The 18593-nt window shown below is 42.2% G+C and overlaps 1 protein-coding gene across 4 annotated transcripts in view; it reads left to right on the plus strand.

The window, feature by feature from the left end:
• NRXN3 (neurexin 3) overlaps positions 1–18593 on the plus strand; it is a 1750257-nt gene that overhangs the window by 50595 nt on the left and 1681069 nt on the right. For 3 of the 4 annotated variants that reach the window (XM_028496242.1, XM_028496240.1, XM_028496243.1), the window contains exons 3-4: positions 10046–10075; positions 12954–12965. In XM_028496242.1, the coding sequence (XP_028352043.1) occupies positions 10046–10075; positions 12954–12965 (42 nt within the window). The remainder of the gene's footprint in view (positions 1–10045; positions 10076–12953; positions 12966–18593) is intronic. The other variant, XM_028496241.1, reaches the window with a different exon arrangement.

An 18593-nucleotide genomic window follows, 5' to 3' on the forward strand; every position in this document is an offset into this window, starting at 1 on the left:
GCGGCTGGGCCCGTGAGCCATGGCCGCTGAGCCTGCGCGTCCGGAGCCTGTGCTCCGCAACGGGAGAGGCCGCGGCGGTGAGAGGCCCGCATACCGAAAAAAAAAAAAAAAAAAAAAAAAAACTTCAGCATTAACTGCTGTGTTATACCCTCCATAAATTAAGGGAAGCAGGGAGGTGGGGGTGAGGAGATAGAAGGGAGGATATGGGATGAATCATCCCCCCTTTGTCTGAGCTCCATGGCACCTTAGGTCACGGGACTAGTAAAGCCCTCATCATAATACACTATGCTATAGCCAGCTGTCTATTGTCCCCCACATGCCCACATCGGCCACTGTGGGCTCTTGAGGGACAGGGAGTCCCTTATTCTTGAGAACAGAGACTTATCCATGCCTGCATCCCCACTACTTGCCATCTTGTACGTGTTCATAAACTTTGTTGCTAGAATCAGCATTTCAGAGATGGAAAGGAGCCAAATGGTTGTCAAGGTTCTTTTTGCACCTAATTTTTGAATCTCTTCTATAAGGGTTTATTCAAACTTGGCTTGAACCACTGCAGTGATGAGTAACTCATTGCTCCCTTAGCCATTCTGTTGCATTCTAACAGCACTGAGTGTTCGCAAGCTCTCCTTTATTCTGAGTCACTATGGCTTTCACCACCTGTATTGCTTCCAGCCCTTGGAGACACACAAAACAGATCTAATTACACTTCCAGTGTTTGAAGACAGGGCCTTTGTCTTTAAGGATTTTCTTTTCTAAAGGCTAAAACATCTCCAGTTTCTTTGGGCATTCTCATACAAGGGTTTTCAGCTCTTTCATGCAGGTCCTAGTTCTCTGAAAAATAACATATTTTTGCTTCCTTTTCAAAGAAGGATGCCCACACCACATACAGTGTTACAGACATGCTGCAACCAGTTCATTATAGAGTGGTAGCATTGCTCCCTTTTTCTAGACTCCCTACATCTATTAATGGCAGCATCAAACACCTTCCTTTTAAAAAAATGACTATAGTATTAAATTGAACTTAAAGTCACTGAAAACTTTAAAGATTTTGTGTGCACTGCTCCTAAGCCACTTCTCTCCCCTTCCTGCACTTGTGCAATTGGTTTATTTGACTTAGACTTGGGGCCATTCTTTGATTTTGTCAAATTCATCCCGGGATTTTTAAAATCCAGCACACCATGGTCTATTTGGATAGAGTTAATTTATCTAGCACATCTGCCGACCCTTCCAGCTTCATGTCATTCATGAACAAAAGAGCTATGTTAGAGAAGTTCATGACATTTGGAGAGCAAGGACTTCCTCTTCTTTGGGAAGAGTCTTTTCTAGAAGCCATAACTGCTGATGCTTTAACCCTTAGAGTGACAAGCATGACTGCCTTCATCTCTCTTCCTTCCATGGTATTCATGAAAAAAGAGGCCACACCCACCCCTCCAGAGAGGTGGAATAGCTTGGGAAGGTGCTGCAGACATTCTTTCCTCTTCCCTGTGGCTATGCCATACAGACACTGTTGGTGATTCATGGGCGCCACTGGCGAAATACTTTCTGTTCAGTCCGGGTCACCATGCTGTAAGAACAGGGTTGGTCTAGAGGCAAATAGTGAGTGCGCTAGCACAGTTACATCCAACAGAGGGCTTAGGGGTGAGAATGGAATGTAGTGGCATCATGGAAGGACCAACCCAGAGGCACCTGCCTTGGAGAAACAGCAACAGGCTCTCCTCTGGAAACTATCACCATCATCAGTCCAGCTATTCACTTCATCCCCAGTATTGTTCAAGGCTTGTGGAAAAGCCAAAATCATATAAGAAATGGTTGATCTTCTGTTCATGTCAGTTCATGATTGCTGTTGGGTGGTTTGTTGATGCCTCGTTTCGTGCTTCAAACTTTTTGATTATGGGTGGTGTTCTCAGGGTATCAGTTTGAACCATTTTAGTTGTCATTTTTGTAGGTCAAAACCAGTCAAATATCAGCAATTTCATATGGTTCAACCCAGTAAGTAGTTGCTTGGCCTCTTCAGAAATCATCTTGGTTCACAGAAACTCTATGTCTTAGAGTTGGAATGGATTTTGGGTGGTTATCTTCTAAAACCCCACTTTGACGCTCTTCTGTGGCATTCTGGCAAGTGAAATATCCCCTATTATTCCACCCTCATCTTGCTGAATGCACGTGGTCCTTCATCTTGCATGTGCAACTTTTAAAATGTTTGAAGGTAGCTCTCGTGTCCTTACCCAGCTCTCTCCTGTTTGGGCTGTGCGTAGCAGTTCCTTCAGCCATTCTGCATGTGACATGCTTTTGGACCTCTTACCATCTGATTCTTCTCCTTTGGATATGTCTACCTCATTAATGCCCCTCCTAATACATGGCACTGTTCTCTGAACCAGAACCCTAGGTTTTGTGGTCAGTGATAAGAAGAGGTGGGACTTTTGACTTCTTTTTATTTGTGATTTTTGGGGGGTTGGTGGGGATAGTGGGAGGTTGTGCTTAAGTGCCACAATTTATATTTGCCCCTTAAAATTAAATTTTGCTTTTGTCTGCTCACATCTTTTGGGCCCTAATTCCGATGACTAAAGAGTTAACTATTCCTTTCAGCTTTAGTTCATTACAACATCCAGACAGCATGTCATGAATGTTCTCAGCCAAGTCATTTATCAAAATGCTGAGCAGGTCTAGGCTCTGCTGTAAGCCACTGGAGAACCCCAGACAGGACAAGGAAACTGAAGTCCACGTTGAAGCTCATGGTGAAGGTCAGGAAATTGCCTGTGGAAGGGCTGGTCTGAGACACAACTGTGGAAGTAGGAGCTTTCCTTCAGGCCCCACCTCTTCCCCTTAAGCATCCTTCTCCCCAATCCCAGCCTGTCCCCTGTGTCCTCCCCTGCCCATGGTGGCAGACTTCCTCAACCTGTGACTGCGTGTCTCCATCCTTCCTTCTCACATGTCCCTGTGCCACTGTCTTTGAAGAAAGATCTGAAGCTTGGCTTCCTGATGATCTCACACACAGGGCAGTGAAATGACTGAGGAGCCTGAGTGCAGCTCGTGTTCAGATTTGCATTTTAATGAGGGAAGTTGCTTAATAACCCCAAGAAATGACCCAGGAAAGGAAAAGCTTCATATGTTAGTAGAATCCGGGGATGGAGATTGAGGAGAGGGAGATGGTGGCCATTTATGTCAAAGGGTTTCCCCAGGGCAACCTTAAATCATGCTACACCAGAATCATAAATGAAGTTGAATTAATGTCCAGACACTATTTTCTGCTCCTGAATTCTCCAAGACATGTCTCCTCCCTTCTCCACCAGCACTGAATTAGACAGGGTAGCTAGTGTCGTAGTTACCATGCAGCCTGCAGGATCCACCTGCTGGCTTAGAATCCACATTTCACCACTTATTAAGCAGTGGGATTTTGGCTCTAGGTCTTGGTTTCCTTACCTGTAAAATCAACATTATAGCAATGACTTTACCATAGAGCTGTGTTTAATGGCATGACACATAGCCATGCCTTATATATAGCAAACAGTCAATAGCTATTAGCTACTGTTAGAATTCTTTTTACCAAATTAACTGAATTTCCTCTCTTTTAAGCGCTTAAAATGCTAAGATGTGTATGTCTTCTTTCTCCTTCTCTCTTTTCCAAGTTCCCAATCACCCTGCAGACACGATGGTTACCTGTAGCTTCTCTTTCTGTCAGGCCTCACCCCCTACCATCTTCACCATCTCCTTACTTCCTCCAGAAACATAGCGTGAATGTCTCCATTACCTTCTGATTTTATGTAATTACTCTTTTTAAAAGTCCTTGTGGCTTCATAAAAATTCAATGTTGGCACTTGGCACTTACAGCAATTAGTGACATTTCATTTCTCTACTTCAGTATGGAAAAAGAGATATGTGTGGATTTTACAGGGGGAGAAAAGTTACCCTGAAAGTGAATAAGAGAAAAGTCTTGGCAGAGATAACTTGCTTTCCCCCCCTCCGAATCTCTCTCTCTCTCTCTTTTTTTTTTTTTTCCATGAATGACTTCTTTCCTCCCCTGAAATACTTTCCCCAATTACCCAGCCAAAATGAAGGAAGGAAGAAGGATTAAAAACCATCTGAGGGGGTGGGATATTATAGGTTTAAGGGGGACACAGTACTAGCTTAAATGCTGGAGGCCTTCAACTTCTGGCCTGGTTCCTGAACGTTGCATCTTCCTTTTGCCTGTTTCAGTAAATGTTTTCTATTCTCTATATTAGTCATTTTCATGACAGGCTTCATGATGGCCACAGCCACTTACAAATGACTATGCTTTTGTAGCCATTTCCATTCTCCTGAGCTGCAAAAGCAGCTATCTCCATAGGGATTTTCCCAAAGGGTATAACATAGTTTAGAGGGCCATACGTATATTTTGCATATAATCTACATACGATTTGCAGTCTGTTCTAAAGCAGTTTCACTTTGCATGTCTTACCTACTGATGATCTTTTTCTCTTCTTGTTCTTGTATGTACCCTGAGAACCTGTGCGCCACAGATAGATAGGCACAAGAAGGGTGGCACATAGCACTAGAAAGAGTGAAGAGAAGGGTCAAAAATATACGACATCTTCGTGGGATCCAGAATGGTCCCTGAATCCAGCTAGGGTGGCACTTTGACAGTGTGTGACATCTACATAGGAAACATTTCAGTTGCTTTCTAATTTTTATAATTATTTTTAAAAAGGCATTGTAGTTCCATAAGAATTCTGTATTGAAAATTCTCAATATCCTGATTATCAAAGGCTCTTCCGAGCTCACTTCCTGTTCCCTACCCTCCATTAGGTGAACTTTCATGGAGCTGGCTTTTGAATCTTCATTGAAGATCTATTCAAATTCAGAGCTGACGGTGGGATTGTTTTGGAAAGATGTGGTCCCCTTTGCTTCCCTGAGCCCCCGGTTCCAGCCCATATCTTGTCTTTTAGCAGCCCCGAACATCAGGTTCAGATTAAATGCCAAACTGCAGACCCAGCCAGGTGCTAGTCCCAAGGCTGGCTGTGTGGTCTGGGGGACTGCTGCTGACCCTCTGTTTCTCAAATTGACAAGAAGGGTGATCTTCATCCCCTCCCCCACCCCGCTTTCCTCATCAACCACATACATAACACACAGCCAGCATAGATCGCTTTTCCTTCCTTGCTAATTATATCCTTCTCAGTTAAGATTTTTTTTTGAGCATTATTTTTCTGTATCTATATTGGAAAGCCATATAGTTCCTTTTTCTTTTTGAATGTAAAATTTTACTTTCATGTTGAATATGCATGCAAAAAAAAGAACCTCCGGGATATCTTAATATCCCCCATCCCGCCCAGGTTAAGACTCAGTGCTCTGGCCCCTTTTTCTTTGAGGATTCATTCACTTACATGGGCACAGACCCTCTCTTTCACGAAGTGGAGGTGATACACTTTTATATTTGTCCTGACTCTCTTGCAGACCTTAGTCCTATACTGTTAAATGCACCTTAGACATTTTGCTTGAGCAATTCTTCTGTTTCTTCAACTTATCATGCCTAAAACAGAACTCATTATCGCCCCCATCCCAAACCCATCTCCCAACTCCATCCCACCTTCCTATTTCTGACAGTGCTTCACTCAGTCTCCCATCCGTTCTTCCCCTGAAGCATCTCATAGGTCACCCAAAGCCTATTGAATCCTCTTTTCCCCTTTTCCTTCCTGCTGCCACGATACTAATTTAGGCCCTCTGCCTATGACAGATCTTTCTGCCTCTCTTTTCCCTCTAATCCATCCTGTCCACACCACTGCCAAAGCAATCTTCCTCAACATCATTTTCCCTGGGTCATTCTCCTGCACACAAGCCCTCAGGGTCTCCCATCAGCTGCAAGATCAAGTCCTTTTTCCTTAGCCTGGAAACTCAAGGCCTTCATACAATGGTTCCATACTTTGATCCTTAAGATCACCTTTCACTTCTTCCTCAGATGAACCGTTTGTATGTGTTCATTGTTATTCGTACAGCATGCGTTACATACCTACCATGTGCCTGGCAGTGTCCTAGGTGTTCCAGAAAGTTGACATGAAAGTCCTTATAAATGCAATTGGTGGTCTTGGGACGTAGTGGTGTTAACCTGGAACGTCCTCCGTCCCTCTTAATCCTAAACCGTCTTCCAAGGCATATTGTAAATCCCACTTTCCTCCAGAAACCTCTGCTGCACACCCAGGGCCCTCCTCACTGTCCTACTGTCCTTATTGTCTGAATTAATCATTTGACACTTACCAGTTACCCATCATTCATTCCTCATTCACTCAGCAAATACATACGGAGCACCTACTGTGTGTCAGGCACTATGCTTCGTGTTGCCTCACACATCGGTATATTTTTATAGCATAAACAAAAAAAACAATAACCCTTCTATAGTCCTTACCATGTACAGGCACTGCTTTACATGTATTCATTTATTTACTCCTCAAAACAACCTATGCATTTGGCATGATAATTATCCAGATTTTACAGATGGGAAGTCAAGGCCCAGAGATGTTTAGCAACTTTCCTAGGGTCACAAACTAGAAAGGAACAAAGGTGGGATTCAAATCTGGCTCTGAAGTCCTTGATCTTAACCCCTACCCTTCACTGTCAGGTACCACTATATATATATCGTATGTATGTTTGTGTAAATATAAACACACACACACACCTTCCCAACTAGACTCTAAACTCTTGGAGGTTGACAACTATGTACTATACTTGTTTGCATCCCACTACCTTATGCAGCCTTTACACATAGTAGGTACTTGAATCATTTGTTTGACTGAGTCTTGTTTCTTCCATTCACTCTTGGGGGGACCTGAGGTCTTTTTGCAGCAAGTAGGAGGGTTTTGGGGTGGAAGGGGAGAGAAACAGAATTTCGGAATAGACCTAGACCCTCTGGAATTCCTGGTTTCCAGTTCTCAACTCTGCAAGCTTAGGGGGTAGGTTTGTATAAGAGAATGTACTAATGTAAAAGCTCATGAAAGTGCAAAAATTCCCTCCTCAAAAAGCAAAATAAAACTCAAACCGTATTATGTTTACACAGTTTCTCCCCTCTCTCATGTTATTTCCTGTTATACTTGTTGGTGTCTGTTTTGCTTTGTTGCCTACAAAACCAAAGTTTTGACATCAGGATCTCAGATTTGCATTCCTGTCCTGATATTTCTATTTAAGATTTTCTGTAAGTTGAAGAATATGTACATTTTCTTTGAGTCACAAACTGCAACTACACGTGTAGCTTAATAGAACCTGACAAGTGCATATTTAAATTTTAAAACACAGGTGGTGGATATTTGCATTTTAAAAGGATTCTTCCTTTTACAAAAGTTTCCACTGCAGGGTTCCATTATATATCCAGTTCCTCTTAGTGCATTTATCATACAGTTTAATTTACCAAAATTTGATTTATATGTCACTCTAAAGGGGTGGCTCTCAAGTTCCAGTGAGGCTATTTAAAATTCAGATCTTTCCCCAACTCCTCCCCAAGATTCTAATTCATTAGGACTTGGGTGGGGCCCAGGCTCTTCACTGTTGATAAGTATCCCCAGGCGGTTGATGCAGGGGGTCAGTGAAATGTGTTTTGGGAAACACAGCTTCAGAGAAACACAGGTAATACATAAATGGGCCCAACTGTAGGGGCTTCTCCAGGGCTTTGAACACCCTCTGAATACCAAGTGTCCCGTTTCCTCTTCATTTGGCAAATGTGTGTTTACTCCTCTGCCTCTCTTCTACTCATACCTCCCAGCTGCCAAACATCTTTAATTGCAGGTATAAAAATGTTTGTCCTTTCATTTAAAAAATGAAAGGACAGTTATCTCAATAAAGCCCCCAGCTTTACTGAGATAACTGACATATAACATTGTGTAAATTTGAAGTATATAATGTGTTGATTAGATACACTCATATGAAACACCTTCATTTCATCACATAGTTACCATTTCCTTTTTATGGTGAAGACATTTAAGGTCTACTCTCTGAGCATTTACATTTCAAGTACACAATATAGTACTATTGTCCTTTTATTTTTAACCTCCATTTTGCTCTCAGGGATCTCTTTGGATCTCCCTTATTCTCATTTCTTAATGCTGACAACCCTCCTGTGAATTCACACACCTATTCTGTTCCCGTTCCCCCTTCACATACACCACCTACCTGCCCCAGACCCTCCCTCTTAGTGTGCTTGATCTGGATGCTGAAGGCTATGGCTTGGTCCAGAAATATCAGGCATTTTATGAAGTTACTTCTGCTGAGGTTTCCCGTAGTCAAATCTAGTGCCTTTGTTCTTTCTTCTTATCCCCTCCCATAAAATACCAAAACTTAATTTTTTAAATAAAACAAATTATGAGAATGACTTGCTTTGGCATGATTCCCTTCCTCCATAAGTATTAATATCCTAGGCCTTGAGAGATGAATGCCAGAAATGTACATTTAAAATATGATAATAGGGCTTCCCTGGTGGCGCAGTGGTTGAGAGTCCGCCTGCCGATGCAGGGGACGCAGGTTCGTGCCCCTGTCCGCCCCCGTGCCGCGGAGCGGCTGGGCCCGTGAGCCATGGCCGCTGAGCCTGTGTGTCCAGAGCCTGTGCTCCGCAACGGGAGAGGCCACAACAGTGAAAGGCCCGCGTACCACAAAAAATAACTAGATAAAATAAAATAAAATATGATAATAGTTTAATGAAATTTGTTTAGAAAAAATGACTGACATTTATGGCACATGTATCTATGTATTTAATATATCATTGATCTTTAAAAAGTCAGTTGCCTTTTTTGTCTTTGATTACTTCTCTAAATCTCTATTTATCTCCAAAAACATTTACAGATTTCCATACTTTAGAGATTTTTCTCCTTTATTAATCTCCTATATCCCTGAATTTTACTCTGGGTAAAGTTGAGATCACTCTGGAGTGATCTCCAAGTAACTCCGGTAGTAATAAAAGCAACGGAAGAGCAAATAGCCATCACGGCTGGCTACTGGTTGGAAATCTTTTCTTTTAATAGATGTATCAGGGCTTACACTTCCCTTGAAGTAATGAGCTCTTAAGAGCCTTGTTTGACTTCCACAAGAACACAGTGAGAGGTTCTGCTACTTGTTTATTGGGCCTCCGTGTACCTTCTTTAATCCATTCAGTGCTTGGCTAGGCCTCTGTGATCAAAGGTGAGGGACTTTCTAGGAAAAGTTGGCGGTGGAGGAGGGACAGAGGTAAGGGGTGTGGTGGTCACTGGGTGAAGACAAGGATCATATGGAGATAGTTTCAGGTTGTCTAATTAACCCTTGAACGCAGGAACTCATTTTAAAAAAAAATATTTATTTATCATTTATTTATTTATTTAGGCTGTGCTGGGTCTTAGTTGCAGCATACGGGATCTTTAGTTGCAGCATGTGGACTAATTAGTTACGGCATGCGAACTCTTAGTTGTGGCATGCATGCGGGATCTAGTTCCCCGACCAGGGATTGTACCTGGGCCCCCTGCACTGGGAGCGTGGAGCCTTACTCACTGGACCACCAGGGAAGTCCTGCAGGAATTCATTTTGTATGTTCAGTGTGGTCCAATTTTTGTAGAAGTGACTACTGTATCTAGGGGGAAAGAAAAGTTGGATGGTAATCTCTGGATGTGGGATTACAGCTGATTTTTTTTCTTTTTTCTTTTCTGAATTTTCCAAAGTTTCTACAGTGACCATGTATTATTATTAAAAACAATTTAAAAGAAAGAAACCTACTTTGCCCGGCACCTGGAGTCTCTTTCCTAAGGGACCTAATCTTTAATAGATTTATCTCAAATCCTACCTATTGCATGGAAACAATGGTGAAAGGAGAGTTCTCATGATGTGGCCGAGAGGTTCAGCAAACGAAAGACTGACCTTGAACTGGAGGGCCCCGGGACGTTCTGCCCTGCATTTCAGTGCTCGTTGCATGCTCCTCAGTATGTGTGGATATGACCCTGCCACTTCTTCCACTCAAGAATTAAGAGAAGATTGCCTGGCATTTGGGGTTCTAACTTTGTCTTCTTTCTTTTATCCTTCCCCTCCCCTCCCCCCCCACTCCTCTTCTCCCCTCTCTTCCTTCCTCAAGGCCTCTCCCACCTCATGTTGAGTGAACAAGGTAGGTGCTCTGTGCTTGTGGTGCTGCAGCTGCCTGAAGTGCTTGCCTTCGTGCCTCTGGCTGGTCGCTCAGAGCCTCATCATCCCTGGCAGGCCATTTGCTGCCTGTCTCTCCTGCCATGGGCCAGGCTGGCAGCAGGGCCATCCTGCGGTGGGGGGCACCTTTCCCGATGCATCGTGGTTTCCCACCCCCATCACCCCCTTGGCTTCTCCATTGTGCACCATCATTTGTCATCCTGGGCACTGGCTCTGCAGGGCTGCCTCCAAGAGAGAAGCATGAAACAAGCCATGACGGTGTCGATAATGGGGGTGAATGAAGCTAATTTCAGAGCAACAGAGCAGTTAACTTCTTCCCTAAGCCCCATGCTGGGGCCCCAGGTTGGGGGAGAGGAGCTGGGCTTCTCTGAATTTCACTCTGAGTAAAGGTTTGCTTATTGTCTTCCCCTCCGTCCCACTGTCCATTGTAATGACATTTAGCCCCAGCCCCGAATGGTCAAAGGGAACCCTTGGGGGTTTGACTGTTTTCAGTTTTGTATAAAAGCAAAAACCACCGAAAGAACATGCTAATGTCCTCATGGCAGGATTCTAACTCATTATACACCCTGAAGAAAACTGCATCTAAAGATCTGTAAATTCAGCATCTGCAACCTAAAATATTCAATTATGCAGGAAATGAACTGTGCAGGAAATTCAGCTCAGCTAAGCACAGGGTGGGCTGTGAATGAAGCCTTTTTCTCCTAAATAAAAATTTTCCGTATTATCAGCCTAAATCAGGATTCAAGAACTGAGCCTACTTAAAATTGTCTTTTTCTTCACCGTTCAATTGCTGCTATTGTGTTTCTTCTGCACTTTGGAATGATTGCAAGATGGGTCTACCTGCCACGCCCTGACACCAAAAGACTGTACTTTAATTTCTCTTGTCTTTTTCAAAATACACATGGGACTCAGTGCCTTTTTTTGGAGGACCAAAGAAAAGGGAAAGGAGAGGTATTTCCATGTTCTGCTGTCTTTTCTTGATCTTTTGAGTAGGGTGGGGCAGCACGGAAGGACACCCCCCTACCACACACACACACACACCCATTTCCTTACACTGGATCCATCAGACAGTGTTGCCATAAAGGAGAGTATATGATCAGATCAAGGAACAACCCGGGTCTGAGGGAAGTTTGCTTATGGTGTCCAGGTAGCTGCGGAGGTGGGCAATTGAGGGCATCCTGACTTGATAAGGCAGGACAAGGAGGAAGCACACTTTACCAACAGAATTGTATCCTCCAGACCTGAGCCAAGATCCATGATGTGGACTCTGGACATTTCGATGAACACATGGTCTGGTATAGGAGTAGATGTCAAAGAACAAAGCTGGACGGAGGGGGTCAGGTGAGTTTTCCAGTGTTAGATGGCGCTCTGGAAGAGGTTGGGATGAAGTCTCTCTATTCTCGTAGGTGAGTGAGAGAAGTTATCCCCCTACAGCAGGTTACTATGAAGTGAATATGAGTAGGGGGTGCTCTTTATGTCGACTTAGTATCCAGGTAGTTTGAGAGAGTTATGCATATCTCTACAGAGTGGTAAGACCCAAGCCCTCTGAATTGCTGGAATTTGGTGGCTCGACCTTGATAACAAGTTCCACCGAAAAAGCGGGCCCTCAGAGTCCTGATGACAAGATGCCCTTCTACATTCTCTCATCTTATGCTCTCAGCTGCCCTTTTGGAGTTTTAGCTTTTACAGTGGCTTGGAAGTCTGAGTGTATCATATGGCTGATGTCATAACATAGAGTCTAGGTAGATGAGATAGGCTGGTGGAGACTTCTTTAATCTTGATTCAGTTTATTTCAGACCCACTGATGAAGCACATGCATTTCAGAGGGCTAAATCCCAACGTTGGTGTGAAAAGCGTTTGGAGAACCTGTATTGTATACCCTTCCCACTTTTCCACCTACTACTCAACTTCTCTTGGGCACTCAACATTGAAGTGTACATGAGTAGAGAATTCAGACATACTATGTACACATGCTCTGGGGGGTAAGTCAGGAATCTTCTAGAAAAAGAGTTTAGGCAATGAAATAATGACAGACATGGATATGGTGAATCTCTCTTTAGAGAGGTTTTCAAAAAAGGATGCAGAATTCTTCTGGGTGGTCAGTGTCACTAAGATTTGAAGGTGCAATTTGCTGTTTAATTTGTTTTTAAGAAGGTCCTTTGACCCCATTCCTCCTCCTCTCATTCTTTTCCATTTCCCACCCTTTGTCTCTTCTTGCCCTTGTGATGATTACCTAAAAAGCCAATACTCCTTTCCTTTTCTTTATTCCTTCAACATGGAAGAAAGAGATTTCTGTCTGGTTCTTGCTGAATCTCCAGAATTTGTTTTTGATGCCCATAAATATGTATGGAAATACTTATGTATGTTGTGTGTGTACCACCTATACATGTATGTCATACTCTTGATCCTCATGACTCATATTAATGTTGAGAAAATACAGGAGAACTCAGATTCTCTGAAACTTTCCCTAAACAATTTTACATTGGTTAAGTGTGTGCAATTTCACATACATGTGGCTTTGCAGTGCTTTTGCATGCAGATTTGGTCATGTTTCTAAGGATGGGACTGAGAAGAAGCTAATGGGATAAAGCTTAAACGTGAAGCTGATGGAAGCAGCCTTGCTGGTCACACTGTTTAAGCAAAATATTGTGCATTTGTTTTGTGCTGCCTTCTCAAGATTGTACTGCTGTTGCCATTACTATTGTGGGTTTTGTTATGTGTGTGACATTTCTTTGTGTGTCTGCAGTGTGCTGATGTTTTACTCTCCCTGCTCTCTCTCTCTCTTGCCTCCTCCATGGTGGACACCATGCTTCCTCTACATAACTGGACGTTCCTTTCTGTAGGTAGAAGTAAAGGTAGAGATCATTTTATTTTTATCATTATAACTATCAATCTGCCTTCTGAAATATTCATGTATACAAGGGGAATTGTTGATTCTGATGAATATAGTCCAGATTTTAACAGTGTTTTTAACAAAAACTAAAAAAACATAAAAATAAAAAGCCAATGCTACCATTTTCCTTCAATGTACTTCATACTCGGTGGTTGGGGATTGTTCTGAGTTGTCCTGCCTCCCTCTAAATCCAGGATGAGCCTTACCCATTATGGTGTGTTGTTTCTAGCAGGAATGGGGGCCTCTGAAAGTGGTTGTGCAGTGTTGGGAAGATATATTTTACTTAAATCAGGGTATTCTAAGGTCCCGTCCAGTAAATGTATTGAAGGGACAGGAAAGATGTGAAATGAAGTGCCAATGTTTCATCACTTGGGAATAATTGAATTCAGGGAGGGAAGGATGATAGATGAGAAAGGGGAGAGGATTGGTGAATAGCTTGAAATTTTATTTAATGTGAAATTTGGGGGATATTTATTGCTCTTTTATCTTCTGTGTTACATATTCTGTATTTTGGGGAGTGGAAGTCTTCTGATTGGGGGTGATGAGCTGAGAATGGTGGGACTGGAGGTGTGGAAGAACATAGGAATGACAGTGCATTACATCATAAGGAAAAAGTGGAGAAAGAGACAACACTGGATTTTAATTTACCAAGTCCACCTTTTGCTGGGTAGCCTGGGAAAAGGAGAGGCGCTGGGCAGATGCACTTGCTCTGATGTTCTGACATGCCTTTCAGTGCTTCACACCTTTGGGTACCACAGCTCACTCATCCATCCCTAATCAAAGCTGTCAGTGACCTGAGCCTGGAGGACCTGCCTCACCAGCTCAAATTGGATTAGCTGTTCAGGACTGAAGGGAGAGGTGAATTAATAAATTATAAACATGTATTTGCATTTGGTTCTCCCCTTTTCCTCCCTAACTCTCCAGTCCCTATCTCTGTGAAGCCATGTGCCTCTGTTTCCTGTAAAGATTGGCAAATAACAGAAATAGGAAATGTGAATTCTGGCATGAAGATGTTGAAGAAAGATGGGTCTGGCAAGATATTGAAAATGTTGATTTGATGACTAGTCTGTGAACTGGCCATCTCTCATTTGAATTTCATGCCTTTCTTGATTTTTAAAAAGTTATGTATGGTTACCTTGAAGTAGTTCAGTCCTGTCACTTTGGGGTTAATTGATTGCCTATTCCTTTTATGCTAATCACAGGGCCGGGGTTCATTCTCAGAGATCTGTCATGGGGAGCTCTTACTCTGTTACGAGCTTGATACCTTTTGAAAGGAGTTGGGAAAGGGGGACAAGGAAGAGGAATAACGATTGAAAGGGTACATCTGGCTGCCCCCTCCACTTCTCTACTTACTGTATTCAACCAGAGGCGTCTAGTGATCTCTTCATAGGCAAAGTCACCAGTCTTTGCCCAGGACACAACCTTTCTGAAGCATGTGGCACTGTGTCACTTGTCCCTTCTCCCACTGGCTTCTATGAGAACACATTAGGGTCAGTCTCCCCTGCCCCCCACTCCAACCCCTGAACCTCTCTCCTTTTCTTTCCCTAATCCCTTAAAACGTCCCATAAGATAGAGGTCTTTAGTGTTTTTAGATTTTGCACATGGGTATCTTATTTTCTTTCTCCGGTCACTGCTACTAACACTGATTGATCATGTCCTATGTGGCAGCCATTGTGCCATGTGCTTTTTATGCCTTATCACACTAAATCATCACAACTGTCTTGTGAGGTAGATGATAGTGTTATCCTTGATCTATGGACAAGTAGCTCAAGGCTCAGAGAATTAAATAACTTAAGTCAGACGGCTACTAAGTAAAAATGAAACTCAGAATCTGAGCACCTAACCACTACTCTATACTGCCTCTCTTGGGTCCAAGGATGACGTCCATGGATATGCCTCCCACCTACCTCCCTGGCACTGACCTGGCTCAAGTTCCAACCTGCCACTTTGCATTCTCCATAACACATGTCCATATAACTGTACTATCACTTCAATATTTAAAGTCAACCTTCCTACCATCTGGCCACAAACCAGCTTTGGGAATTGGGCTGCTCCCCACTACTAGATTGCAAGTATGTTGAAGACAAACGTATTCATTTTTTAATGCCCAGATGGGTCAAGCATAGGAGGTTATACCAAGACTGGACTCAAAACCTCTAATCCTTCTTATCCTGCTGTCAGTCATCTTCCTAAAAGGGAAAATAAAGCAAAATTAAAATTAAATCGGATCATGTAGCCAATCTGCTCAAAAGCTTTTGAAGGGTTTTTGTATAATTGTCAACATGCCTTCTCCACTTTATTTTCTACAATAACTTAGCCTACTCTGCACTATCACCCGCACCAGGCCCCTTGTCTCTACCTAAAGTCAACAGCTCACTCTGCCTGAATCCACACTATGGTTTCCTGCCTCAGGCTTTTCCTCAAGCTCTTATCCTCTTTCTTGAATGTCCTTGGAACACCCTTCTCCCTCTTATCACCCTTTAAGGCTCAAGCTTCCTAGGTGCGCCAGACTTTGTGTTTCTGTTGTTATAAAGTACCTAGGCCAAACTGCCCTGAATCAGACTTATTCATGTGTTTCAATCACCCCAGTCCCTAAAGAACCTTGCACCCATACTGCACGTAGCTCAGTACTTTGTCCAGAGTCGTACACCAACCTATGCCCCTTATCACTACCCTCATTACCCCAACCAACTGAGCAAAGGAGCCCCAGTGGGTCATGGAGTGAGGCCAGATGTTCTAGCTCCAGTTCCCTCCTCACTCAGGCCTTCTCTTGGCTCTGTGTGTGCAAGTGACAGAGGGAAATGGTCATAGATTACATCAGAATAAAGGTGAGAAAGTCTTTGGATATATTCTTAGGAGCTTGTCAGAGAAAAGAATGCCTCAGATTTTGTCATTCTTTTAAAGCTGAGTGAAGAAACAGTAAACGTGTAGTGGAAAGAATTGTGAAGTTAAATCTACAATACTGAGCAGGATGTTTAGGCTATAACATCGCCACAGTGCAGCCACAGTGCAGCCCAATGACCTCCTATAATCACCACATTCAGGAGGTCATTGGGCTGCACTGGGCCAAAAGCAAACATGACTTTAACTGGAAGTAGCTGACCAAAGGAGTTCTTCAGCAATCAGTCTTGGTCAGCTTTTTTGACTTGATTTTGACTGCCTTTGTTTAAGTGTTTAGCGTGTGTTTTGGCCTCCATCCCCCTTTTCTTGTCAGTTTGGGGATTGACAATCCTGGGTTAGATTACCAAATACTTTCCATTAAAATGAACTTGGAATAGGTGTTGCAGACTCAAATGCCTACAGGGGCTTGACAAATATTATTAAGGAGCAGCTCCTGTAGTAAGAAAAGTCCTAGTGTAAGATCAACAGTAGGGAGTGGTACAGATTGTGGCAAACTGGAAAGCACAAATCACGTCAAGGGCAGCAGCCTCTACTTTGCTCTAGCTGATTGCTGCCATGCAAGAATGCATGCCCAGGAGAGGGGTGGGATAGGGAGGGTGGGAGGGAGGGAGACGCAAGAGGGAAAAGATATGGGAACATATGTATACGTGTAACTGATTCACTTTGTTGTAAAGGAGAAACTAACACAGTATTGTAAAACAGTTATACTCCAATAAAGATGTTAAAAAAAAAAAAAAAAAAAAAAGAATGCATGCCCAGTGTCACCAGAGCCTCAAGATAAGCCAGAGTAGATTTTATAAAAATGTCAGCCCATGGCATCTTTCTTTCTCTCTCTATATATGTATACATACACACATACACTCACATGAGCCAAATGATTTGGCCCATGAACCACAAGCTTTTGGCCGTTGGCTTGAGGAGAAAAGAGGAGTAAAATATTCCTCCAGGGTTTCTTGCTGAATGTCAATAGTAGGCAGCATGCTTGATTAATTTTCGCTTTGCCCACAGCAGTGGTCAGGGCACCAGGAATATTTCCTACCCTTAGCACTACTGCCAGGGGGCCTGATGCATGTGTTGGTTGAAGTTAGTTTTGTAGAGGGGAGTGGGCATGGGTGGAGAGGGTATGGAGAATGCCCAGAATGACCAAGAAGAGAGGTCACTGAGGTGACCTTCAACAATTGCCAAGAACCAGCCCAATTTGTAAATAGTAAGGGTGGCTAGGGGGCATTTAATTCCTTTTTCCTTTTGCTCTACAGAACTTTTTATCTACTAGACTAGATAGTGTTGACCCTAAGTTTACTTTAATCCATCAGATTTTAGACACCTTCCAAGTTATATGTATTTTTCCCCTGTAGATTTGATCATTGGCCTTTTAATGATGAACTAGTCAACACTGGCCAAACTGGAAAGAGATAATTAAGCTACATGAACTTGAACATGATTTCATGTAGATTATATTTTGCTGGTAATAACATTAAAAAAGCTCATTTTGGGAGTTGAGGCCTCTCTTGTCCCTGCTAGGACTTAAGAGCCCTGCAAATAAGTTACTGCTTTGATAGCCAACTGTTTATGCAAATTAGTAAATGCAATGCCAGCTACTAATTATGAAAATAAACTCATCTGTGCTCTATAAATATCTAATTATAATAAAATAGGGGCAATATTATATTTCCATCTCTTGCCTCATCTGTTTCTCATCCACCACTGATTTGTTCTCTTGACAATGAAGAACATCGTTTTGTTTTTAAAAGAAGCCTATTTTCCATGTTTTTAAAATTTTCTTCTAATGTTTTGAAAGTCTGCAGGAGGGAAATAGGTCTATTTTAAACACAAGAAGTAAAATTGCTTGATTTTAGCAACTCTGTGTTTTTGACAGTGATATCTAAAATGGTGCTTTAAAATATGAAAAATGTTTTTTCTCCTTCCCTGTTTAGAAATTTTCATTGGACACTGAAGAAATTTTTTAAAAACAGGTGTTTCTTGGAGCATTTTTAAAAATGTGTAAATGTGAACAGTAGATTTATTAGTAAAATGAACAATGGATCAATGGGATGTTTCAATTAATTTCCAATTGGCATTATATAGAAAGGAAAATATTTCTCAGATTTCTAACCAATATGTCTATTTCCTCCTTCTCAATTATCTATTTGGATTTAGTGTTTGCACACAGATTTCGTTTCTGTGTGTATATATCATAAAACACTTTCTCCTCCAAGGTGAATGGTGACCTACGTAGGTGTATAGACTTTTGCTTACCAAGGCAAGTTGGTTAATCTTGGAGGACATATAATTTTCAACTTTGATAACATCTACAGGATGTTTTATTAAATTGTATTATCTTTATGAAACATCTCATTTATAAACAATTCAAGCAAAATGCATTTCCTTATGTGCTTAGGTTTGTCTATGCCATGGTATGTTTTTCAGGTGTGTGGGGCAGTGTATATACATCTGGGTATAGGTACAATTTGTCCAAATACTTATTAATAGGTTTATACTGATTATGTTATTACACGTAGCTTTCATTTGTAGAGTACTAAAAATAATTCATTCCAGTGTGATATACATCTGAATTCAGCAGATTGTGTACTTTAACACTTGAAAAGCAATGGTTATTCAGCATTCAACAAATATTGACAGAGAGCCAACAACGAGCCAGGCCACTTGCTAGGTATTAAGTACACAGGGC

This window comes from Physeter macrocephalus, chromosome 11 (genome assembly GCF_002837175.3).
Source record: "Physeter macrocephalus isolate SW-GA chromosome 11, ASM283717v5, whole genome shotgun sequence".
Classification (NCBI taxonomy): Eukaryota; Metazoa; Chordata; class Mammalia; order Artiodactyla; family Physeteridae; genus Physeter; species Physeter macrocephalus.